Below are 25,865 nucleotides of genomic sequence, written 5' to 3'. Positions count from 1 at the left end.
ACCATATGAACCCGCAATTCCACTCCAAGAAAAATGAAAACATATGTACCTATGTTCACACAAAAACTTGTGCCTGAATGTTCACAGCAGCATCATTCATAATAGCCAAAAGGGGTTAGTTGTGGTGGCTCATGCCTGTAATCCCAGCACTTTGGAAAACTGAGGCGGGAGGATCGCTTGAGCCCAGGAATTCAAGACTAGCCTGGGCAACATAGGGAGATCCCACCTCTACAAAAACCACAAAAATTAGCCAGGTGTGGTGTGTGTGCCTGTAGTCCCAGCTACTCAGGAGGCTGTGGGAAGATCGTTTGTGCCTGGGAGGTCGAGGCTGCCGTGAGCTGTGATGGTGCCATTGCACTCCAGCCTGGGTGACAGAGTGAGACCTTGTCCCCCACCGCCCTGCCAAAAAAAAAAAAAGTCAAAAGGTGGAAACAAATATTTATCAACTGATGAATGGATAAATAAAATGTAGCATCCATACAATGGAATATTACTTGGCAATAAAAGGAAATGAGCCAGATGTGGTGGCTCACACTTGCAATTCTAGCACTTTGGGAGGCTGAGATGGGAGGACTGCTTGAGCTCAGGAGTTTGAGATCAGCCTGTGCAACATGGCAAGATCCTGTCTCTACACACACACGCGTGCCCGTGCGCACACACACACACACACACACACCACACACACAATTAGCCGAGTGTGGCCAGGCGCGGTGGCTGAAGCCTCTAGCCTCTAATCCCAGCACTTTGGGAGGCTGAGGCAGGTGGAGCACGAGGTCGAGAGTTCAAGAACAGCCTGGACAAGATGGTGAAACCCCGTCTCTACTAAAAAAAAGTACAAAAAAAATTAGCCAGGCGTGGTGGTGCATGCCTATAATCCCAGCTACACGGGAGGCTGAGGCAGAGAATTGCTTGAACTGGGAGGCAGATGTTGCAGTGAGCTGACATTGCACCACTGCACTCCAGCCTGGGTGACAGAGCAAGACTCTGTCTCAAAAAAAGAAAAACAGAAAGAAAAAAAAATTAGCCGGGTATGGGTGTGGTGGTATGTGCCTGTGGTCTCAGCTACTTGAGAGGCAGAAGGACCGTTTGGGCCGCGGAAGTTGAGGGTGCAGTCAGTGCTCCACGTTTGCGCCACTGCACACCAGCCCAGGCAACAGAGTGAAACCCCGCCTTAAAAAAAAAGAGGAAATGAAATACTGATACATTCTACAACATGGATGAACCTTAAAAACACTATGCTAAGTGACAGACGCCCAGTCAAAAGGGACTACATTTTTATGATTCCATTTATATGAAATGTCTAGAATAGGCAAATTTATGGAGACAGAAAGCAGATTAGCGGTTACTTACAGCTAGGGAGAATATTCAGGGGTAGGGAAGTGATAGTTAAAGGATGTAGGTTTCTTTTTGAAGTGATGAATATATTCTAAAATTGTGGTTATGGCTGCACATATCTATTTATATACTAAAACCACTGAATTGTACACTTAAAATGGGTGAACTGTATGGTATAGGAATTATCTCTCAATAAAGCTGTTTTTTTTTAATGATAGGATTATCAGCCTTGCCCAGACTCACTTCTTCACAGGTAGGAACTTTGTTTGCAGAAACCTGGAGAGCCTCCCACAGTGCAGAATCGTGACTCCATGCTAAACTCTCCAAAATCTGTTCTTCAATGCTGTTTAGGTGTTTCACCATGTCCCTTGAGAGCCCCTCTTCTGAGCGGATCACCACCTCAATAACCTGCAGAGGAGAAAGGTGAGAAGGCAATGTGGTTTCAAGCAGTTAGTTCTAGTCTGGACTTGCATGAAGGACTAGCTGTGGCTTTCTTCTTCTTCTTCTTTTTTTTGAGACGGAGTTTCCCTCTGTTGCCCAGGCTGGAGTACAGTGGTGCGATCTTGGTTCACTGCAACCTCTGCCTCCCGGGTTCAAGTGATTCTCCTGCCTCAGCCTCCCAAGTAGCTGGGATTACAGGCACCTGCCACCACACCTGGCTAATTTTTGTAGTTTTTAGTAGAGCCGAGGTTTCACCATGTTGGCCAGGCTGGTCTAGAACTCCTGACCTCAGGTGATCTGCCCGCCTAGGCCTCCCAAAGTGTTGGGATTACAGCTGTGAGCCACTGCGCCCGGCCACTGTGGCCTTATTCTGTGGCACAGAACCAAAGTCATCTTTGAACCATAATTCTGTGGCTTACTAACATCTTCTAATTTATAAAGGAGTTTTTAAGTTCTTTAAAATATGTTCACATATATTTGTTTTTCACGTTTTATTTTATAAATGACAACTTGAGGCAACGATAGGTGAAAACTGGTCAACAGCCCAACAGTGGGAGAAGTCAGGTCTTGGGTTCCAAGTCTAGTTCTATTTTGAATGTACTGCTCCTTTCCAGACTATTTTTTCCACTAACTCAAAATAACAGAATGAATGAACTATTTAAAGTGACTTTGCTTATATACACTATAATTCCATTTTATAAGGGAAGTATCTAGAATAAAGTTTATATACACAAAATATTAATAATATAATTAGATTATGATGTATGACTTTAATATTCACATTTATTTATTTATTTATTTATTTATTTATTTAATTTTGAGATGGAGTCTCGCTCTGTCACCCAGGCTGGAGTGCAGCGGCGCCATCTCGGCTCACTGCAATCTCTGCCTCCCGGGTTCAAGCGATTCTCCTGCCTCAGCCTCCCGGGTAGCTGGGACTACAGGCACGTGCCACCATGCCTGGCTAATTTTTTGTATTTTTAGTAGAGATGGGGTTTTACTATATTAGCCAGGATGGTCTCAATCTCCTGACCTCATGATCCACCCGCCTCGGCCTCCCAAAGTGCTGGGATTATAGGCACGAGCCACCATGCCCGGCCCACATGTGGGCTTGCGCATTGAAGAAAATTATGATTTTCTTCATTGAGCACGTATCATTTATGTCATTTTAAAAAACAAAAGAGGCCGACACAGTGGCTCATGCCTGTAATCCCAGCACTTTGGGAGGCCACAGTGAGAGGATTGCTTGAGACCAGGAGTTTGAGACCAGCCTGGGCAACATAGTGAAACCGAGTCTCTATAAAAAAACAAAGGCATTTAGCTTCTTGAATAAAATAATGATGTTATAAATAAAAACAAATTACTATGAGGTTGTTGACAAAACTAAACTTTTTCCTAATGGCAAAAGTTGAATACACACATTGACATTAAAGTAAGTGTATAGTAGAATCACTTCTCCCTAAGAAACCTAAAAATACTTCAATCACACTCAGTAATTCACACAGATAAGCTTTCCAATGACCTGCATTTTCTACAACTTTAATTCAGGCAGACTTTAGGTATAAACATTTAACTCTTCAAACCAATTTTTCTATCACCAGTAGAAAAGTACCTAGATGACTAAATATTAACTAAATCATGCCAAGAAGCATAACAGTAGCATTAGTCTTAAAGTTCGATACTACGTAACATTAAACGTTATTGACTGTGATGACTTGAGGGTGATGATGTAGTTCAATAGCTATGACCTCTGTTTTATTTTGAAAAGATTAATAAAAATAGATCTAGCAAGAAAAATAAAGGTTAGGTAAGTAAGATTCATTCACACTGAATTAGCTCAAACTTGGGGAAGAAGCATAATCTATTATTACAGCTTTATTAGTTAGATCATCACCAAAATCAATTTTAGGTCTTTTTTCCTCTTGGTAGAAAGCGTTTTTTGTTCTTCATCACGCATTTGTTTAACAGGATTATAATTTTCATTCATAAATATGGAAAATTTGAAGTTAAGTACTAGTTCCAGGTCACATTTTCAAGTCCGTGATAACAAATGAACTGAAGCTATAAGATTGACTTAATTTACTGATATTCTCACCTTCTCTTTCTCTCTTTTTTTTTGTTTGAAACAGGATCTTACTTAGGTGCCCAGGCTAGAGTGTGGTGGCATAATCATAGCTCACTGTAACCTCAAACTCCTGGACTCAAGCCATCCTCCAGCCTCAGTTTTCCAAAGTGCTGGGATTATAGGTGTGAGCCACTGTATGCTCAACTCTCTCTTATGTTCTTGGTTTCACCCAAAAGGAACATATATTATCTTTTTTTTTTTTTGAGACAGAATTTTGCTCTTGTCGTCTAGGCTGGAGTGCAATTGTATGATCTCCGCTCACTGCAAACCTCCACCTCCCAGGTTAAAGCAATTCTCCTGCCTCAGCCTCTCGAGCAGCTAAGATTACAGGTGCTTACCACCATGCCTGGCTAATTTTTTTTTGGTATTTTTAGTAGAGACAGAGTTTCACTATGTTGGCCAGGCTGGTCTCGAACTCCTGACCTCAGATGATCCTCCCATCTTGGCCTTTCAAAGTGCTGGGATTACAGGCATGAGCCACCATGCCCAGCCAGGAATATATATTTTCAGAACACATCTGGAAACACTTTCCAGATATCACAACAGTATTTTTCTTCAGCACTAAAACAAATACAATGTTTCTGTGAGAAACACTGTTTTCATCTCATAACAGAACTTTGTTTTCATCTCACCTTATAAAAGTAAAATGGTTGCAAGCTGAGAACTTCAATAACCCAAGGAAAAGTACGAGGTGAGCTATAGGCAAAGAGCACAATTTCCAAACAACAAGCCATCAAGGAACGATGAAATATATCTTGCTCTAAAAGAACCTGGGGGAAGAGAGAGACCACAGTTTAATATTTTTCAGCAATTTCAGTCTTTGCCATTCTATAAAGAAAACTACAGAAACAAGAAAAAATAACGTGCAAATTATATTACACTAGATTACTGGAAATAAAAATTTGAGTTCTCAAATTGGTAGTTTTCCTGTAATACCTAATCTTGCTCAGTGGGTAGGGAATAAATTTAAATAACGTGTACACAACAATCTGCTTTGAAATCTGAACAAATAATAAGTCAGTATTCCCATCAACAGAAAAACATTAGAATTGGTTCTTTTTCTTAATGACAGTTAATTGTTTTGTCAACATAAGGTTTATCAAAACACCGAAATGAAAGGTAATATGTCACAGTTTAGACAAAAATGTTCAGAAAAAGAAATATTTCATTGAGAAAGTAAAAGTCCTACTTAACCATTAAGTTTAATATAAGTTTTCAGTTTTAAAAATGGTGTTTGTTGCCTTCTTTCTTTCAAATATCACCCCAGATTGGCTGAGCGTGGTGGCTCACCCCTGTAATCTCAGCACTTTGGGAGGCCGAGGCAGGTGGATTGCTTGAGGTCATGAGTTCAAGACCAGCTTGGCCATGACGGTGAAACCCCGTCTCTACCAAAAATACAAAAATTAGCTGGGTGTGGTGGTGCGTGCCTGTGATGCCAGTTACTCCGGAGGCTGAGGCAGTGGAATCACTTAAACCTGGGAGGCAGAGGTTGCAGTGAGCCGAGATCACGCCACTACACTCCATACTGGGCGACAGAGCGATACTCAGTCTCAGAAAAAACAAAAAACTAAAACAAAAAAAAAACAAATATCACCCCAAATCAAGAGAGGATAAAAAACAGAAACTCCATCATCAGTAAAACTAGCAGTCATTTGTAAATGTAAACCACAATATATGAAGGATGACAAATTACTCAGCAGAAGGGACGATGGTCAAGCATAAGGACCTGCAGTGAGACACTTAAAACAGATGAATCTGATCTAAAATACATAGCAACTGAGGACACAGGCAGAACGGAAAGTGGGGGTGAAGCATTGGGTGGGTGATCTGAAAGTCTTAGGATCCTCAGGTCCCCACACAATCCCCACTCTGTGGGATCAGATGACAGACCTCTATTCTGTCTCCACAGGAATCTACAGGATTATTCTCTAGAGAAATTGAACTAGAGACTCAGAGGCAGAGAACATTAGGCACAGAAAAGACTAGGGTTTTAGGTGAAACTCTGCAGACTGAACCATAAGACCAAATTTCCCTTCCTTCTTCTGATCCACAACACCAACAGCCAGGCAAGAGATTTACAGATATGTCTCTGGAGAAACTGAGATATTCCAGAAAAGTCTTACAGGTACCAGCGGATGAGAGTCTCTAATACCATGTGATCACCTGAGGTCAATGGATTTTTTTACTTCCACTCTTGAAATAAAAGAGCTTTGAAACAAACTTTTACTGCCTCATTCACAGAGCTTTGAACACATGTTTTTAGTGTCTCATTCAAATTTAAGTGGACCACTAAGAATTATCTGACATTTGAGGAAAACCTCTTACCTGAAAAACATAGGTCAAAACAAACAGAAAAGCGAGGTGCAGCAGCATGCACCTGTAGTCCCAGGTACTTGGGAGGCTGGGGCAGGAGGATCACTTGAACCCAGGAGTTTTGACACTAGCCTGAGCAACATAGCGAGACACCATCGTATTTAAAAAAAAAAAAAAAAAAAAAAAGCCAGGTATGGTGGCTCATGCCTGTAATCCCAGCACTTTGGGAGGCCAAGGCGGGTGGATTACCTGAGGTCAGGAGTTTGAGACCAGCTTGGCCAACATGGTGAAACCCCATCTCTACCAAAAAATACAAAAATTAGCTGGGCATGGTGGCATATGCCTATAGTCCCAGCTACTCAAGAGGCTGAGGCAGGAGAATCGTTTGAACCCGGGAGATGGAGGTGCAGTGGGCCGAGATCATGCTACTGCACTCCAGCCAGGGTGACAGTGCGAGACTCTGTACCCCCCACCCACACACACACAAAAAATTTAAAGATCCGCCATCTGCAAATGCAGATTTTCGTGAAAACTCTTACAGGGAAAACCATCACCCTCGAGGTTGAACCCTCGGATACGACAGAAAATGTAAAGACCAAGATCCAGGATAAGGAAGGAATTCCTCCTGATCAGCAAAGACTAATCTTTGCTGGCAAGCAACTGGAAGATGTCTGACTACAACATTCAAAAGGAGTCTACTCTTCATCTTGTGTTGAGACTTCGTGGTGGTGCTAAGAAAAGGAAGAAGTCTTACACCACTCCCAAGAAGAGTAAGCACAAGAGAAAGAAGGTTAAGCTGGCTATCCTGAAATATTATAAGGTAGATGAGAATGGCAAAATTAGTTGCTTTCGTCGAGAGTGCCCTTCTGATGAATGTGGTGCTGGAGTGTTTACGGCAAGCCACTTTGACAGACATTATTGTGGCAAATGTCTGACTTACTGCTTCAACAAACCAGAAGATAAGTAACTGTGTATGAGTTAATAAAAGACATAAACTAACATTTAAAAAAATTAAAAATATTTTTTAAAGAGAGAGAAAAAAGACCAGGCATGGTGGCTCACATCTGTAATCCCAGCACTTTGAGAGGCCGAGGTGGGTGGATCACCTGAGGTCGAGTTGGAGACCAGCCTGACTAACATGGAGAGACCCCGTCTCTACTAAAAATACAAAATTAGCCAGGTGTGGTGGCACATCCCTGTAATCCCAGCTACTCAGGAGGCTGAGGCAGGAGAATCGCTGGAACCCGGGAGGCAGAGATTGCGGTGAGCCAAGATCGCACCATTGCACTCCAGCCTGGGCAACAACAGCGAAACTCCGTTTCAAAAAAAAACAACAGAGAGAGAGAGAGAGAGAGAGAGAGAAAAATGGAGAAAAATTCAGGAGAAACAGAGACGAAGCAGTCAAGAAAATTTCGAATAAATCTAAATTAGTAACTTTAGAGAACATGAAAGAGAAATGAAAATACAGTTGAAATTAAAAGTTCATTGGGACTAGATGAAAAGTTGAGTAAATATCTTTAAAAGTAGAATAAGGCCGGGCGCGGTGGCTCACGCCTGTAATCCCAGCACTTTGGGAGGCTGAGACGGACAGATCACGAGGTCAGGAGATCGAGACCATCCTGGCTAACATAGTGAAACCCCATCTCTATTAAAAATACAAAAAAATTAGCCGGGCGTGGTGGCGGGTGCCTGTAGTCCCAGCTACTCGGGAGGCTGAGGCAGAAGAATGGTGTGAACCTGGGAGGCGGAGCTTGCAGTGAGCTGAGATTGCACCACTGTACTCCAGCCTGGGCGGCAGAGCAAGACTCCATCTCAAAAAAAAAAAAAGTACAATAAAAGAGATAAAGAAATGGAAAATAAGAGAAGAAATTAAGAAGGTCAATTCAGAAGGTCCATCATCTGAAAAATAAAAGTTCCTGAAAGATAAATCAGTGGGCAATATATCGTCTAAGAAATAACAAAATAAAATGACCAAGAACTGCAGAGCATGAATTTCTAGACTAAACGGGCAACTCTGTGGGAATGACAAATACACGAATGAAAAAAAACACAATAAGATACATTTTTATAAATTTAAGAACATCAGTGATAAAAGATACTCAAAGATTTCAGAAAAAAAAAAACAGGTCACATACTACTAAGTGGGAATGAGAATGTCACTGGACTTCTCATTAGTAACAGTGAAATCTATAATAGAAAATAATGCAACAGTACCTTCAAACTCATAAAGGAAAATGATTGTCAATCTAGAATTCTTTTCTTTTTTTTAAGTTAATTTTTTGTTTTTAGGGATGGGGTCTTGCTATGTTGCCTAGGTTGGAGGACAGTAGCTATTCACAGTGCAATCATACTACACAGTGTACATACAATACATAGTATACTACAACCTCAAACTCTTGGGCTCAAGCAATCCTCTTGCCTCAGCCTCCCACCGATCTTTTTTTCTTTTTTTCTGAGATGGAGTTTCGCTCTTGTTGCCCAGGCTGGAGTGCAATGGCGTGATCTCGGCTCAGTGCAACCTTTGCCTCCTGGGTTAACACAATCCTGCCTCAGCCTCTCCCAAGTAGCTGGGATTATAGGCAAGTGCCACCACGCCTGGATAACTTTGTATTTTTTAGTAAAGACAGGGTTTCACCATGTTGGTCAGGCTGGTCTAGAACTCCTGACCTTACGTGATCCACCTGTCTTGGCCTCCCAAAGTGTTGGGATTACAGGGGTGAGCCACGGCACCCGGCCTCTCCCACCAATCTTGAATTCTGTACGTAGACAACTATCAATCATGAGTCTAAAATAAAGTTACTTATGCAAAATCTTTAAAAAGGGACCTTAAGTGAGGTAAGGTTTCTATACTTTACTTAAATTGGTTAAATAGCTATACAAAACATCTACACACAAAAAAAATCTTTACAAGGCTCTAAAAAATGTTCAAGTAACCCACAGGAAGGGAAGAAGAAGAAAACAAAATTAAAAAAAAGAGTGAGAACAAACAGAAAACAAAAATAAAACGGCAGACTGAAGCGCTAACATAAAAATTACTAATTTTAAGTCATCTAAATTTACTAATTAAATGACAGAGATTAGCACAGATTAGAAAAAAAAAAATGACCCAACTACATACTGACTATAAGAAATTCACTTCAAAGGTCACTTGAAAAAGGATGGAAAAAGATATGCCATGCAAACATTAATGAAAAGAAGGCAGGAGTGGTTATACATAAACATCAGGTAGATGCAAAGAAAATTACCAGGGACAGACAGGAACATTTTGTTTATTTATTTTATTTTTAGGTTTTTTTTTAAGATGGAGTCTCGCTCTGTTGCCCAGGCTGGAGTGCAGTGGTGCAATCTTGGCTCATAACAACCTCCGCCTCCCAGGTTCAAGCGATTCTCCTGTCTCAGCCTCCGAGTAGCTGGGATTACAGGTGCATGCCACTATGCCTGGCCAATTTTTGTATTTTTAGTAGAGACGGGGTTTCACTATGTTGGCCAGGCTGGTCTCGAACTCCTGACCTTGTGATCTGCCCGGCTTGGCCTCCCAAAGTGCTGGGATTACAGGCATGAGCCGCTGTGCCCAGCCTTATTTATTTATTTACTTTGAGATGCAGTCTCGCTCTGTCTTCCAGGTGGGAGTGCAGTGGTGTGATCTCAGCTCACTGCAACCTCTTCCTCTCGGGCTCAAGGGATTCTCCTGCTTCAGCCTCCTGAGTAGCTGGGATTGCAGGCGCCTGCCACCACGCCCAGCTAATTTTTGTATTTTCATTTATTTATTTTTTTGAGATGGAGTCTCACTCTGTTGCACAGGGTGGAGTGCAGTGGTGCGATCTTGGCTCACTGCAACTGCCGCCTCCTGGGTTCAAGCGAGTCTCCTGTCTCAGACTCCTGAGTAGCTGGGACTACGGGCACGTGCCACCAGGCCTGGCTAATTTTTGTATTTTTAGTTGAGATGGGATTTTGCCATGTTGGTCAGGCTGGTCTCGAACTCCTGACCTCAGGTGATCCACTTGCCTCGGTCTCCTAAAGTGCTGGGATTAGAGATGTGAGCTACCATGCCCAGCCTTTTATATTTTCAGTAGAGAGAATCTATCTACTGTTTTGCCATGTTGGCCAGGCTGGTCTTGAACTCCTGACCTCAGGTGATCCATCTGCCTCAGTCTACCAAAGTGCTGGGATTACAGGCATGAGCCACTGTGCCTGGCCAGGGAGGAACATTTTATAATGATTACAGATCAATTCATCAAGAAGGCAGACAGCAATCCTAAATGTGTAAGCATCAAACAGGAGAGCTTCAAAATACATGGGAAAAGCTGACAGACTTGAAAGAAATAGACAAATCTACAATCATACATGGACACTTCAACATCCTGTGTCAACAATTGATAAAACAACTAGACTAGAAATCAGCAAGAATATAAAATAACATCAACCAACAAGATAAAATTGACATTTACAGAACACTCCATCTAACAATAGCAGAATACAGCAGATCCTTGAATAACATCATTTCGCTCAACATCATTTTGTTATAACAATGAAAAATAATGGATTCCCAGCTGGGGCCACTGTATGAAATTTACACATTCTCCTATGTCTGCGTGAGTTCTCTCTGGGTACTCTGGTTTCTTCTTACATTCCAAAGATATGTACATGAGCTTAACTGGCATATCTAAATTGTGACAGTGTAAGTGTGGGGGTGTGTGTGTCCTGTGATGAAATGGTGTCCTGACTAGGGTTGGGTCCAGCCTTTCATCTTGAGCTGCTGAGGCAGGCTCTAGCCACTCATGACCCTGAACAGGAATAACTGGATAAGTAATAATCTTCCTTATTTTTATTACTTTCTTTTATTTCAATGTTTAACATTATAAGTGTTTTGTCTTTATTTAGAAGTTTGGTGACGTTTTTGTGACTAGACATATGCCAAAGGAACTTAAACTCTTGTTTATATCAGTTAGCCTATGGTAAAATTGGTTTCATTGTATGTTGTTTTTGCTTAAAGTCACTGTTTCCAAGAACCTACTGATAAGGTTAAATGTGAGGATTTACTGTATACATTCTTTTCAAGTGGCCACAGAACATTCACCATGATAAACCACATCCTGGGCTGCAAAATAACTAAAACAAATTGAAAAGAACTAAATTCATACAGAGTATGTAGAAGTGGAAAACAGTAATGGCTGAGAGGAGTAAGTGTAACTAACTATAAAGAGGTAGCAGGAAGGAGATCTTTAACAGTTCAGTATTTTTATTTTGGTTATGGTTACATAATCTATGCATATGACACAATTTTATACACACACACACACACACACACACACACACACACACACACACTGTTTTAATGTCAATTCCCCAGTTCTGATACTGCAGTATATAAACTTGTAACCATTAGGGAAACTGGATAAAGGATGTGTGGGACTTCTCTGCACTACTTTTGCAACTTTCTGTCAATCTATAATTATTTCAAAATAAAAAGTTGGCCAGGCGCAGTGGCTCACACCTGTAATCCCAGCACTTTTGGAGGCTAAGGCAGGTGGATCACGAGGTCAGGAGTTCAAGATCAGCCTGGCCAAGACAGTGAAACCTCGTCTCTACTAAAAATACGAAAAAATTAGCTGAGTGTGGTGGCAGGCGCCTGTAATCCCAGCTAGTCGGGAGGCTGAGGCAGAGAATTGCTTGAACTTGGGAGGCGGAGGTTTCAGTGAGCCAAGATCGCGCCACTGCACTCCAGCCTGGGCGACAGAGCGAGACTACATCTAAAAAAATAAATAAATAAAATTAAAAAATTTAAAATAAATAAAAAGTTTAAAAATTTACTTCTTTCAGCTAGGTGAGGTGGCTCATTGCTGTAATTTTAGCACTTTGGGAGGCTGAGGTGGGCAGATCACTTGAGGTCAGGAGTTCGAGACCAGCCTGGCTAACATGGTGAAACCCTGTCTTTACTAAAAATACAAAAATTAGCCAGGCGTGGTGGTGGGCGCCTGTAACCCCAGCTACTCAGGAGGCTGAGGCATAAGAATCACTTGAACCCAGGAGATGGAGGTTGCAGTGAGCCGAGATCGTGCCACTGCACTCCAGCCTGGGCGACAGAGCAAGACTCAGTCTAAAAAAAAAAAAAAAAAATTTACGTCTTTCTCAGGAAGCCATGGGAGTGTATGCACCATCAAGATATTAGTGTAAACTATGAAAAAGAAAGACACAGAATCCAGGAAAAAGAGAAACCAACACAGAAAAGACATGAAAAAAATTTCCAGGTAAACACAAAGAGAAATTCTATTACAATAGTTACGCAGCATCCTTAAGACATCAACCTGTTCCTATTGGGATAGAAAGTTAGAAGACTCCAAGAGTGACTGCAGAGGGAAATAATGAAGGAGGAGGAAACAAAGATCATATGATAGGTTTGAATTTGTAGAAAAATTCTTTTACACAGCTTATTGGAGATAGTGGTCTGACTTGGTCAAATAGTTAAAGAAACAAAACAAAACAAGAAAACCCATACCATTTTATAATCCAAAATCCTTGGAAGGTATGGACAAATGTCTTAATTAACAGTTGCTTTAACAGGTGGAGGGATCACTAGCTGGGAATGAAGGACAAAACAAAACAAAACAAAAAAAACAAAAAACACTGATGTGTACCAAAGATGAACTTTATGTTATTTCACATTTCTGCCTAAATTGATTAGCCTTGCATGTGCTAAAGTCAACTAAATGTCATCCTGGCCAAGTGTGTCATAGATTGGTGACCCCTACAATGCCTTACAGAGCCTCTCAAAACACTGCTTCCAGGCTGTGACTTTTGGACCTTGCCAGTAGCTCAGAGAGTGGATTTACTTACTGACATGTCCATTCCATGAAGTCTTCGTGTTTCCTGAACCATTACAGTCTCTAGTATTTTATAATACAAAATTTCTGCCAGCTTTAGTCTGTTTACAGCAAAGTCTATTGGGGAAACACAGAGAAAACATGTGTTAATGAATTTTAGTTGTTAAGGACTGAAAAGCAAAAATTATATATAAACTTAAATCTGATACATTAAGAATAGCAGGGCAGGCTGGGAACAGTGGCTCACGCCTGTAATCCTAGCATTTTGGGAGGCCTAGGCAAGCAGATCACCTGAGGTCCGGAGTCTGAAACCAGCCTGACCAACACGGTGAAACTCCGTCTCTACTAAAAATACAAAATTAGCCAGTGTGGTGGTGGGTCCCTGTAATAGCAGCTACTTGGGAGGCTGAGGCAGGAGAATCATTTGAACCTGGGAGGAGGAGGTTGCAGTGAGTCGAGATAGTGCCATTGCACTCCAGCCTGGGTAACTCAGTCTCAAAAAAAAAAAAAAAAAAAAAAAAAAAGAAATAAGAATAATAGGAGAGGAAAAACCGTGAATTTCTAATTTTGGGGGGATTACTTATTTTCAATGCTATGCCAACTTTAGTTTTCTTTTCTTACCTATGTGAGATCCTGGCTGTTCATCTGTTGATTGAGTATAGTGCTGACAGAAAGTCTCTCCTATTCCTTTTAGTATTTTCATAATGTTTTCCATAGGATTACGCACACAAGATCTACAAAATACAAGAGGAACCTAATTACCAAACCAAACAAAACAAAAACAAAAACAAACAAACAAAAAAGACTCCACACCAGAATACTAACATGGCCTTCTTCTTCTTTTTTTTTTTTTTTTTGAGATAGAGTCTCGCTCTGTCACCCGGGCTGGAGTGCAGTGGTGCGATCTCAGCTCACTGCAACCTCTTCCTCCAGGGTTCAAGCAATTCTCCGTCTCAACCTCCCAAGTAGCTGGGATTATAGGCGCGCACTACCACACCTGGCTAATTTTTGTAGTTTTAGTAGAGATAGGGTTTCACCATGTTGCCCAGGCTGGTCTAGATCTCCTAACCTTGTGATCCACCCACCTCAGCCTCCCAAAATGCTGGGATTACAGGCATGAGCCACCATGCCCGGCCAACATGCCTTCTTTCAAGAATTGGTTTTTAGCAGCCAAAATTGTATTCTCAGTTGGAAATCTACATATGTAAACAAAGCTTTATATGATAAAATATTTTAACATGTAAAATTACATAATAAAAATACAGATTGTATACACATGTAATAAAACTTTGCTGCTGTAAGTTTGACTATACTATGTACCTTATATGAGTGGAATCATGCAGTATTTTGTCTTTTTGTGATTGACTAACTTCACTTAACATAACGTACTAAAGGTTCATCCATGTTGTAACAAATGGCAGGATTTCCTTCTTTTATAAGGCTGAATAATATTCCATCTCCTACCTATCTATGTATCTATGTATGTATGTATCTATCTATACACACACACACACACACACACACACACACACACACACACACACACCCGCAGCATTTTCTTTCTCTATCAATGGACATTTAAGGTGTTTCCACATCTTGGCTATTGGGAATAATGCTGCAGTTAACATGATGTGCAAATATCCCTTTGAGATGCTGTTTTTAATTCTTTTGGATGTACACCCAGAGGTAGTATTGCTGAGTCATATGGTGGTTCTATTTTTAATTTTTTGAGGAAACTCCGTACTGTTTTCCATAGTGGCTGCACCACTTTACAATTCTACCAACAGTGTGTAAGGGTCCCAATTTCTCCACATCCTTACCAACACCTGCTATTTTGGGTTTTTTTGGGGTGATGAGTGGGAAGTGGCTATGCTGATATGTGAGGTATTATCTCATTGTGATTTTGATTTGCAACTCCCTGATTAGTGATATCAAATATTTTTTCATACGCTTTTGGCCAGTTGCATATATTCTTTGGAGAAATATCTGCTCAATCCTTTATACATTTTTAAATTGAATTATTTGTTGTTCTTGAGCTTCAGGAGTTCTTTACATATTCTGAGTATGAACCCCTTATCTAATATATGGTTTACAATTACTTTTCCCATTCTATAGGTTGTTTTTTTACTCTGTTGATTGTTTTCTTTGCTATGTTAAAGCTTTTAGGTTTGAGGCCAGGCGTGGTGGCTCATACCTATACTCCCAGCACTTCGGGAGGCCAAGGTGGGTGGATCACTTGAGGCCAGGAGTTGGAGACCGGCCTGGCCAACATGGTAAAACCTGTCTCTACTAAAAATACAAAAGTTGGCCAGGCCTGGTGGCTAACACCTGTTGTAATCCCAGCACTTTGGGAGGCCAAGGTGGGTGGATTACCTGAGGTCAGGAGTTCGAGACCAGCCTGACCAATATGGTAAAACCCCGTCTCTACTAAATACAAAAAATTAGCCGGGCATGGTGGTGCATGCCTGTCATCCCAGCTACTCGGGAGGCTGAGGCAGGAGAATTGATTGAACCTGGGAGGCGGAGGTTGCAGATCGGGCCATTGTACTCCAGCCTGGGCAACAAGGGCGAAACTCTGTCTCCAAAAAAAAAAAAAAAAAAAGCCTATTCCAGGGTTCACTATTCCTAGTCGGGGATGTCTAGTTATATGAGGATCTCTCCCCAAATCATCATGGAATGTTGGAAAATGGCAGCCCTTGGCTCATGCCTGTAATCCCAGCACTTTGGGAGGGTGAAGCAAGCGGCTCATGAGGTCAGATCGAGACCATCCTGGCCAACATGGTAAAACCCCATCTCTACTAAAAATACAAAAATTAGCTGGGCATGGTGGCAGGTGCCTGTAGTCCCAGCTACTTGGAGGCTGAGGCAGGAGAACTGCTTGAACCTGGGAGGCGGAGGTTGCAGTGAGCCGAGATCACGTCATTGCACTCCAGCCTGGTGACACAGCAAGACTCCATCTCAAAAAAAAAAGAAAAAAAAGAAAAGAAAAGAAAAGAAGGGAAAGAAAGAAAGAAACAATGACCAGGTTTCATTTGTTTTGTTTTGTTTTTTGTTTTTTGTAGAGATGAGGTGTCGCTATGTTGCCCGGGCTAGTCTCAAACTCCTGAGCTCAAGCAATACACCCACCCTGGCCTCTCAAAGTCCTGGGATAACAGATATGTGCCATTGCACCTGGCCTCTAATATGGATATCTTAACAATATTAAGTCTTCCAGTCCACAAACACAGATGTCTTTCCTTTTTTTTTTTTTTTTTTTAAGATAGGGTCTCTCTCTGTTGCCCAGGCTAGAGTACAATGGTGTGATCATGGCTGGGCTCAAGCGATTCTCCCATCTCAGCCTCCCAAGTAGCTGGAATGCATATCACCATGACTAATTTTTAAATTTTTTTCTGTAGAGACAGGGTCTTATCACGTTGCTCAGGCTGGTCTTAAACTCCTGGGCTCAACTGATCCTCTCACCTCAGCCTCCCAAAGTGCTGCAATTACAGGCATGGGCCACAACACCCAGAGTTTCCATTTATTTGTGTCTAGATTTTTTTTCTTTTGCATTCTATACTTCCTTCTTTTTCCTTACTGACATACTTGTATATTTGCTTTGTCACTGCTTTTCAACTTATTCATGTTTGAACAGTAGTTCAATCCAGATCTATTTACTCAAATGATATGGAAGGTAGATCCGTGACAGTCTTCCTACCTTACTGGCAGTATGCTTTTCTTCTGAGCTATTTCTGAGGCTGGAGATTGTTCTGTCTACTTTCTTGTATCCTGAAGGTTTGAGGAATGGGGGAGAGCTCAGCTATGTTCAGCTTTTCTTGGAGGACCAGGGCTTCGCTTTGTCTTCTGAGATTTAGTTAAATATTCCTCTTCCAGGATTCACTATTCCTAGTCAGGGATGTCTAGGTATATGAGGATCTCTCCCCATATCATCATGGAATGTTGGAAAATGGCAGCCCTTGGCAGTTGTTCTGCTGGGATCCTGCTGGTGGTACATACAGACTTTCAATTGGGAAGGTTTGTATGACTTTTTAGCTGTCTGCCTACTCCCCCATTTGTTTCTCTCCAAATCTGAAGTGTTGATGAGAATTCTCAAGATCTATCACTATACCCTCTTTCCCCAACACTGCTTAGGGATGGGAATACCAGAATCATCAATTTTCTTTTTCATCTCTACTTTGGAAATTTATGTCATGAAATCATATCTCTCTCCTCATTTGGTTGCCACTGATAAATATTTTGCTGGTTTTTACTATTCTCTTATTTTATTAGGTATTAGGAAAGAAGGTTCTCTGATCTGGCTTCATTCTACCACCTTTACCAGGAATCATGCTTCCTTAAAAAAGAAAAAAAAACTGTATAAAATTCCATTTTACGGGCTGGGCGCGGTGGCTCACGCCTGTAATCCCAGCACTTTGGAAGGCCGAGGCGGGCAGATCATCTGAGGTCGGGAGTTTGAGGCCAGCCTGACCAACATGGAGAAACCCTGTCTCTACTAAAAACACAAAATTAGCCGGACGTGGTGGCGCACGCCTGTAATCCCAGCTACTTGGGAGGCTGAGGCAGGAGAAACACTTGAACCTGGGAGGTAGAGGTTGCGGTGAGCCGAGATCATGCCATTGCACTCTAGCCTGGGCAACAAGAGCAAAACTGTGTCTCAAAATAAATAAATAAATAAATAAATCCATTTTTATGGCTGTACCACCAATATGCAATTAATCCCCTATCTAATGGACATTTAGAATGGTCCCATTTAAAGTTAATGTATGTCCTTATACAGGTGATCTTTAGAAACAAACAAAAATAAAAATAAATTAAAAATAAAGTCTATGTAAAATCAAAACATGCATAACTCAGGGGTTACAAGACTGAAATATCAGTGCTAAATAATCTTTAAGGTACACTTATCTCTAAAAGTCTATACTCCCATGAAATAACATTATATATAATTTTTTTTAAGAGACAAGGTTGGCCTGGCATGGTCGCTCATGCCTGTAATCCCAACAGTTTGGGAGGCTGAGGCAGTTGGATCACTTGAGCTCAGAAGTTCAAGACCAGCCTGAGCAACATGGCAAAACCCTGTCTCTACAAAAAATATAAAAAATTAGGTATGGTGGCTTGCACTTGTAGTTCCAGCTACTTGGGGGACTGAGGTGGGAGAGTTGCTTGAGCCCAGGAGGTGGAGGCTGCATTGAGCTGTGATTGCGGCACTGCACTCCAGCCTGGGAGACATAGTGAGACCTTGTCTCAAAAAAAAAAAAAAAGGGAGAGATAAGGTCTCCCTATCTTGGCCAAGCTGGAATTAGTCTCACTATGTTGGCCAAACTAGCTTCCCAAGTAGCTGGGACTACAAGTGTGTGCCACTGTGCCTGATTGTTATACATAATTTTTAATAGGTACTTCAATATGGTTTTAGGTCAATATATTTTGTGATTGAAATGGTATAGCAAAACTTGCCAATGAACATCCACTACCTTGAGAATTCTGAATATACTAAAAACAGAATGGAATAAGAAATCTAATTTTAAAAAGACATTTGGAAAAATAACAGTATTGTACCTACTCAAAAATATTTATAAGTTGGTCACTTGGTGCATTTTTCAGACCAGCCACAATACTCTGTAACCGGCTCACACTTTGGGTGGCTGATGCAACAGGAGTAATGACTGCTTCTTTTTCTCGTAAATATCTCCGTCCAGTCAGTGGGGTAGAAGGTGCAAATGACCTTTTCTGTCAGAAAAGAAAAATCCATGAGTTTTTAAAAGTTACCATCTTCCTTATTATGTGTTTAATTCAGTGCATATACCCCATCTTCTCTATTCATATTTATAATATCCATGAAATTTTTAGCAATACTATGCTAATAACATCCTTATATTTGAATAACACTTTTTTAAAGCACTTTCTATGTATAATTTCATTTAATCTTCACACCACTGATTTGAAAGATAATGTATACACACTTTAATTTTGTATATGAGGAAATAGGAACAGAGAAATTTAAAAACTTATTTCAGTTGACAAAGTTAATGGTAAAGCTTGGACTAAAACTTAGGTTTTACTATGTTCTAGACAAGTGAATTTTCCATTAGATCTCTTCCTCCAACCCATTTTACACATAAATACAGAGTTAAGCCTTGGCCATTAACAATCAAGTCCAGAGTTTTATGGCTGAAGTTACAGAAAAACACATAGTTTGTGTCATGGGTATGAAAGCAAACTAAAATTTAAAGCAACGTAACAGAGGCTAAGTTGAAGCAAAGAAAGAACGGTAAGAAAGCAAAACTTCCTCTTCATGTCAAAAGACATACACTCTACTAATAAACCCAGTCATGCTGGGAAAATGGATATAAAATATGAATAGTAAGAAATGAGGTAAAAATACTAAACGCCAGTTTTAAAAATTACCTTTTAAGGCTTTCATGAGAAATATGAATTAGTAGAAGAAGCTCAAGATTTAACTTGAAAGATGCTTCTGCTGTTAGTAGAATCACACACAGAGAGAAAAAGATCATTCAAGATTGAGGCCCCGCTAGGTTATATTACTTTTTCAAAGTGTTGTTGAAGGTTATACTCCACATTAGCCTGTGCTGTCAGTTTCCCTAATGGGGTGTCACGAGTGAACTTTCGAGGTGTTCCAATTTCCTCTTCTGCGTCTGCTCCCAAAAAGATCCTCTCATCAAAATCACCAACAGTTAGAACATACTCTTCATACTCCTTATTCACTGCTTTGCTGCAAAGAGAATTATTATAAGCTGTAATACTAAGTTACACAATGGATTTATTTTGACTTGAAGATAGATTTAGTGTTTACAGCTTAGAAAACTTGACAACTTTCTAATTTTTATTAACTCTGCCCATCTAACAATATCAGAGGGTCCTACCTGATTATGGACATTCTTCACATTCATATATACAACCAATAAATTACTCTGAAAAGTGAGAGACTACATATACTTAATCTGAAAACTAGTTGAATCTAATTATGAAAATGGTTTCTGATCACTAAGGAAACAATAGTGGCTTTGAAATATGGCAGGTGGAGGTTGCAGAGAGCCAAGATTACACCACTGCACTCCAGCCTGGCAACAGAGCAAGACTGTTTCAAAAAAAAAGGCTGGGTGTGGTGGCTCACGCCTGTAATTCCAGCACTTTGGAAGGCCGAGGCGGGCAGATCACGAGGTCAGGAGATCAAGAATATCCTGGCTAACACGGTGAAACCCCATCTCTACTAAAAATACAAAAAATTAGCTGGGCGTGGTGGTGGGCGCCTGTAGTCCCAGCTACTCAGGAGGCTGAGGCAGGAGAATGGCGTGAACCCGGGAGGCAGAGCTTGCAGTGAGCTGAGATCGCGCCACTGCACTCCAGCCTGGGCGACAGAGCGAGACTCCGTCTCAAAAAAAAAAAAAATATGGGCACTGCCAACATGTGATTAATGAAAGAATGTAAAATCAAATACAGAGTCATTGGGTCCATTTATGAGTTTCTCAAGAGAGTAGCTGTTTCTTGTTTGTTTTTAAGACAGAGTCTCACTCTGTCACCCAGGCTGGAATGCAGTGGCACAATCTTGGCTCACTGCAGCCTCTACCTCCCAGGTTTAAGGAATTCTCCTGCCTTAGCCACCTGAATAGCTGGGACTACAAGCTTGTGCCACCATGCCTGGATAGTTTTTGTACTTTCAGTAGAGACGGGGTTTCACCATGTTGGCCCGCCTTGGCCTCCCAAAGTGCTAGGATTATAGGTGTGAGTCACTGTGAGCCTGGCTGAGTAGCTCTTTTAAATGCCAATTGGCTGGGTGTGGTGGGTCATGCCTGTAATCCTAGCACTTTGGGAGGCTATGGTGAGAGGACTGCTTGAGGCCAGGAATTCGAGCCCAGCCTGGGCAACACAGTGAAATTCCCTCTCTAAAAAAATAAAAATAAACACGTAAGTGTCAATGATTTTTTTTTTTTTTTTTAAATTGAGATGGAATCTCGCTCTGTCGCCTGGGCTGGAGTGCGATGGTGTGATCTGGGCTCACTGCAACCTCCGCCTCCTGGGTTCAAGTGATTCTCCTGCCTCAGTCTCCCAAGCAGCTGGGATTACAGGTGTGCACCACCACACCCAGATAATTTTTGTATTTTTAGTAGAGATGGGGTTTCACCATGTTGGCCAGGCTGATCTCAAACTCCTGACCTCAAGTGATCGGCCCGCCTCGGCCTCCCAAAGTGTTGGGATTACAGGCGTGAGCCACCATGCCCAGCCTCTTTCTTTAATTCTTTTTTGGAAATAGGGTCTCACTCTGTCACTCAGACTGAAGTGCAGTGGTGCTATCATGGCTCACTGCAACCACAACCTCCCAGATTCAAACGATCCTCCCACCTCAGCCTCCCAAGTAGCTGGGACTACAGGCTCACACCACTACGTCCAGCTGATTTTTGTATTTTTTGTAGAGACAGGGTTTCACCATGTTGCCCAGGCTGGTCTCCAACCTTCTGAGCTCAAGCAATCTGCCTGCCTTGGTCTTCCAAAGTGCTGGGTTTACAGGTGTGGGACACCGTGCCTGGCCTTGATTTCTTAAAATAAATGTATTTAAAGCCAACAAGTCTTAGTGATAATACCCATTCAATGCCACTAAAGCAGAGAGAACTTGAATTTGGAGGTGTTACTTTGATATACTGTTATGCTTAACAAATTTCAACAAATCAGCAAATACGACAGCTTGTGATAAGCCAGGCACCATTAGTACTAGAAATTTACCTATTATCAGTAAAACTTGAAAGGTCCAGGAGGCATTCTCCTTTTAATATCTGTGAAGAAAAAATTATTTTGGGACACCATATAATTAAGCATATTAATACACATATACACATGAAATTTATCTAAACTTCCATATTGTTATAACACACACACAAAACAGAATTATTAAATATTTCTTTCAGACTACGATAAACTATTTAGCATGCAAATAACATTTTTTTTAACTTTTTTTTGTTTGAGATAAGGTTTTGTTCTGTCACCAGGGCTGCAGTGCAGTGGTACAATCATGGCTCACTGCAGCCTCAGCCTGCCAAGTAGCTGGGACTACAGGTGTGCACCACCATGCCCAACTAATTTTTGTATTGTTTGTAGAGACAAGGTTTTGCCATGTTGCCCAGGCTCGTCTGGAACTCTTGGGCTCAAGCAATCCACCTGCCTTGGCCTCCCAAAGTGTTGGGATTACAGGCGTGAGCCACCACGGCCAGTCCCTGGGATCCTTTAAAAAAAGTTTACTTTGCTAGAGATGTTTAGCATACAGACAATGGGCCATAATATAGATATCTGAGGAACACAAGACTGAATACAAAAGTTTGTATAAAAGAAGAAGAAACCAGTAAGGGAAGAATTTATGCTTAAAAAAAAAAATCTCATATTTGAAAAGTGGGATCCATAATCCAAACCCCTCCTTTTACCAAAGAGAAATCTTGAGGCTTAACTACATTTAATGACTCGACGTTGGGGAAATAAGAAATTGAAACCCAAAGGAACAAGCCAATTCATAAATGCAGAAATAGCTAAGTTAATTACTAAGGAGAGAGTGTCCAGAATGCACACAGATAGCCTACGAGTGGCTACAAAACTATCATGGATTTTCTGCTCGATTTACATGGAATTAAAACTGTGGTTGTTATACATCATCCTACTTTTGGTCAACAGTCAGCAGTTATTCAAATTGTAGCAGTAAATTAGCCAGCTTATTTTTTTTTTTTTTTTTTTTTTTTTTTTTTGACGGAGTCTTGTCTGTCGCCAGGCTCGGCTCACTGCAAGCTCCGCCTCCCGGGTTCACGCCATTCTCCTGCCTCAGCCTCTCCGAGTAGCTGGGACTACAGGCGCCCACCACTACGCCCGGCTAATTTTTTTGTATTTTTAGTAGAGACGGGGTTTCACCGTGGTCTCGATCTCCTGACCTCGTGATCCGCCCGCCTCGGCCTCCCAAAGTGCTGGGATTACAAGCGTGAGCCACCGCGCCCGGCCTTTCCTAATTCTTTGTCAGCCCTACTCTGATGTTCTGTTCTTTACAATTCTTTATCAGTACTTCTTACAGTTGCCTCTGACAGTACGTTTACCCAACAGTACATATAATGGGTCACATTTTTCAACAGCTCTGTTTCTCACATCACACAAGATCATAAGGAAATTCCGAATCACAGTAGAGGCTAAAGCCTGGGAATCCTGACCCTAAGTTCTATAATACTGAGAACTTGCTTAAAACATTTTTTTCTTTTCACATTACTGCTGATCTGTAAACATCTCAGTCATCTAATTTTAAGAACAGTACCTTCCTGTCAAAGAGTTTTGAAATATATGGCTTAAAGTAGTGCTCCTTTATTCCTTTTGCTTCTACTAGAAGTCCATCATGCAATTCACACAGTACAGCAATGATGCAGGGCGGCTCTTCAGAAGCCCTAAAGTCAGCAGTATGAAAATCAGATGGTAAACCTAGTTTGACAGTGTAGGAAGAGCAGAGGGAAAAAAAGAAAATAGTCAACTTTTAAAAATCTTTTTCCAAAAACTGATAATCAGTTTTCAAAAATAAATAAAAGGTCTTACCTTTAAATGATGGATTTAGCAAGTCTTGTCTATTTGGGCACATAATCGCATTGGCAAAAATCAGGTCCAAGCAGCATAGAAGTAAATGATAAGAGTTTACTAAGTCATCCCCAATCATCCGAAAATTACCTTTATAAGGGGGAAAAAAAAAAAAAGACACAAAAACCAGAAACCTCTCATGTCAAATAGCACCAAGTTCCCACAGTAGAAATGTAAGACCACTGAAAGTGTCATCTTACCCTTAGTATAAACAAAAAGTGTCCAACAGAAATTAAACAGATCCTTAACACTGCAAGGAATCCTCCTAAAAAGGGAAAAAAATTACTTTTTGTCTGACTAGCTCGCTAAATATCATGTAAACTGAAATAGTAAATATAAATATCAAATAGATCAAATTACACATGAAATTCCATTCATGAAGAAAAGTAATCTATTATTTATGAAATGGACTTAAGTAAGCCTTTCCAATCTGCATACCATTTGACCCAGCCATCCCATTACTGGGTATATACCCAAAGGACTATAAATCATGCTGCTATAAAAACACATGCACACGTATGTTTGTTGCGGCACTATTCACAATAGCAAAGACTTGGAACCAACCCAAATGTCCAACAACGATAGACTGGATTAAGAAAATGTGGCACATATACACCATGGAATACTATGCAGCCATAAAAAATGATGAGTTCATGTCCTTTGTAGGGACATGGATGAAACTGGAAAATATCATTCTCAGTAAACTATCACAAGGACAAAAAACCAAACACCGCATGTTCTCACTCATAGGTGGGAATTGAACAATGAGAACTCATGGACACAGGAAGGGGAACATCACACTCCGGGGACTGTTGTGGGTTGGGGGGAGGGGGGAGGGACAGCATTAGGAGATATACTTAATGCTAAATGACGAGTTAATGGGTGCAGCAAACCAACATGGCACATGGATACATATGTAACAAACCTGCACATTGTGCACATGTACCCTAAAACCTAAAGTATAATAATAAAAAAAATAATAATAATAATCAGAACATAGGGCTGCGTGCAGTGGCTCACGCCTGTAATCCCAGCACTTTGGGAGGCCGAGGTGGGTAGATCACCTGAGGTTAGGAGTTCGAGACCACCTTGGCCAACATGGTGAAACCCCGTCTCTACTAAAAATACAAAAAATTAGCCAAACGGGGTGGTGCACACCTGTGATCCCAGCTACTCAGGAGGCTGAGGTAGGAGAATTGCTTGAACCTGGGAGACAGAGGTTGCAGTGAGCCGAGATCATGACACTGCACTCCAGCCTAGGCAACAGAATGAGACTCCATCTCAAAAAAAAAAAAAAAAAAGTAAAAGTATTATCCTGAATTTCCAAATATGGATAATTGTACGTGGATTTAAAAAGAAAATAATTAAGTTCTTTGCAGGAATACTTTTCATAAAAAACAAACTTTCAAAAAAGTACATTCTCTTAGTTTGTATCATAATCTTTATGTCAATTATATAAGGATTAAGGGCTCACCTCTGCTTCCGGCTTCGTGGTAACTTTGGTGGTTCTTCGTATGGATTTTGAAATATATCTAAAAAAATTGGCTCATATTTTTTGAATATTACAGTAGACACCTCAAAATTTCTCTCTAGCCTTTCTATACGTTCACGAAATTCTTGTGGTAGATTTGACATGTCCATCCATTTCTTCATTTTACTAAAAAACTGTATTAAACTAAAAAGAGGAGGAGAAAAAAGGCACCTTTAAAATTCATTTATATAATGGATTGAAAGGAAATATTCTATTCACGATTAAGATTCTTTATTAAAAAGCCAGACCTCCCAGGCAACATAGTAAGACCCTATCTCTACAAAAATTTAAAAAATTGGCTGGGAGTGGTGGTGGCATGTGCCTGCAGCCCCAGGTACTTGGGAGGCTGAGGTGGGAGAATTGCTTGAGCCCAGGTTGTCGAGACTGCAGTGAGCCTCAATCATGCACTCCAGCCCAGGTGACAAAGCAAGACACTGTCTTATGTGAACGAAGAACAAACACCATCCCTCAAGCCTAAATTTAATTTAAAAAAAAAAATCCTCACTATGAAATCACTTTCGTTTCCAGGATCACCAGGGGAAGAATACAGGTTATTAATCAGTGGTCATCACATACAGCATTACTTCTATGCAGGGAGCGAGAGCACCTATCTACTTCCTTTATTCTCTACATTACCTAGACAATATTTTGCATAAAATTTACAAAGTTAATGTTAGTTAACAGATTGATAGGTTAT

General features: G+C 40.9%; 1 protein-coding gene and 1 pseudogene across 6 annotated transcripts in view; one reads left to right on the top strand and one right to left on the bottom strand.

Moving 5' to 3' along the window:
• The window catches only part of RBL1 (RB transcriptional corepressor like 1), a 93,746-nt gene that overhangs the window by 41,077 nt on the left and 26,804 nt on the right, over nucleotides 1–25,865 (bottom strand). For 2 of the 6 annotated variants that reach the window (XM_032142496.2, XM_058432905.1), the window contains exons 3-13: nucleotides 25,112–25,312; nucleotides 23,838–23,902; nucleotides 23,599–23,727; nucleotides 23,327–23,487; nucleotides 21,769–21,818; nucleotides 19,576–19,762; nucleotides 18,593–18,759; nucleotides 13,657–13,769; nucleotides 13,049–13,152; nucleotides 4,534–4,671; nucleotides 1,579–1,743 (exon numbers count right to left, since the gene is read on the bottom strand). In XM_032142496.2, the coding sequence (XP_031998387.1) occupies nucleotides 1,579–1,743; nucleotides 4,534–4,671; nucleotides 13,049–13,152; nucleotides 13,657–13,769; nucleotides 18,593–18,759; nucleotides 19,576–19,762; nucleotides 21,769–21,818; nucleotides 23,327–23,487; nucleotides 23,599–23,727; nucleotides 23,838–23,902; nucleotides 25,112–25,312 (1,480 nt within the window). The other 4 variants (XM_032142497.2, XM_032142498.2, XM_032142501.2 and 1 more) reach the window with 4 other exon arrangements.
• Nucleotides 6,728–7,181, top strand: LOC116461065 (ubiquitin-ribosomal protein eS31 fusion protein-like; annotated as a pseudogene).

This window comes from Hylobates moloch, unplaced genomic scaffold, assembly GCF_009828535.3.
Source record: "Hylobates moloch isolate HMO894 unplaced genomic scaffold, HMol_V3 SCAFFOLD_21, whole genome shotgun sequence".
Taxonomy (NCBI): domain Eukaryota; kingdom Metazoa; phylum Chordata; class Mammalia; order Primates; family Hylobatidae; genus Hylobates; species Hylobates moloch.
Note: the sequence above shows the minus strand (reverse complement) of the source record. Positions and strands in the feature narration are given on the sequence as shown.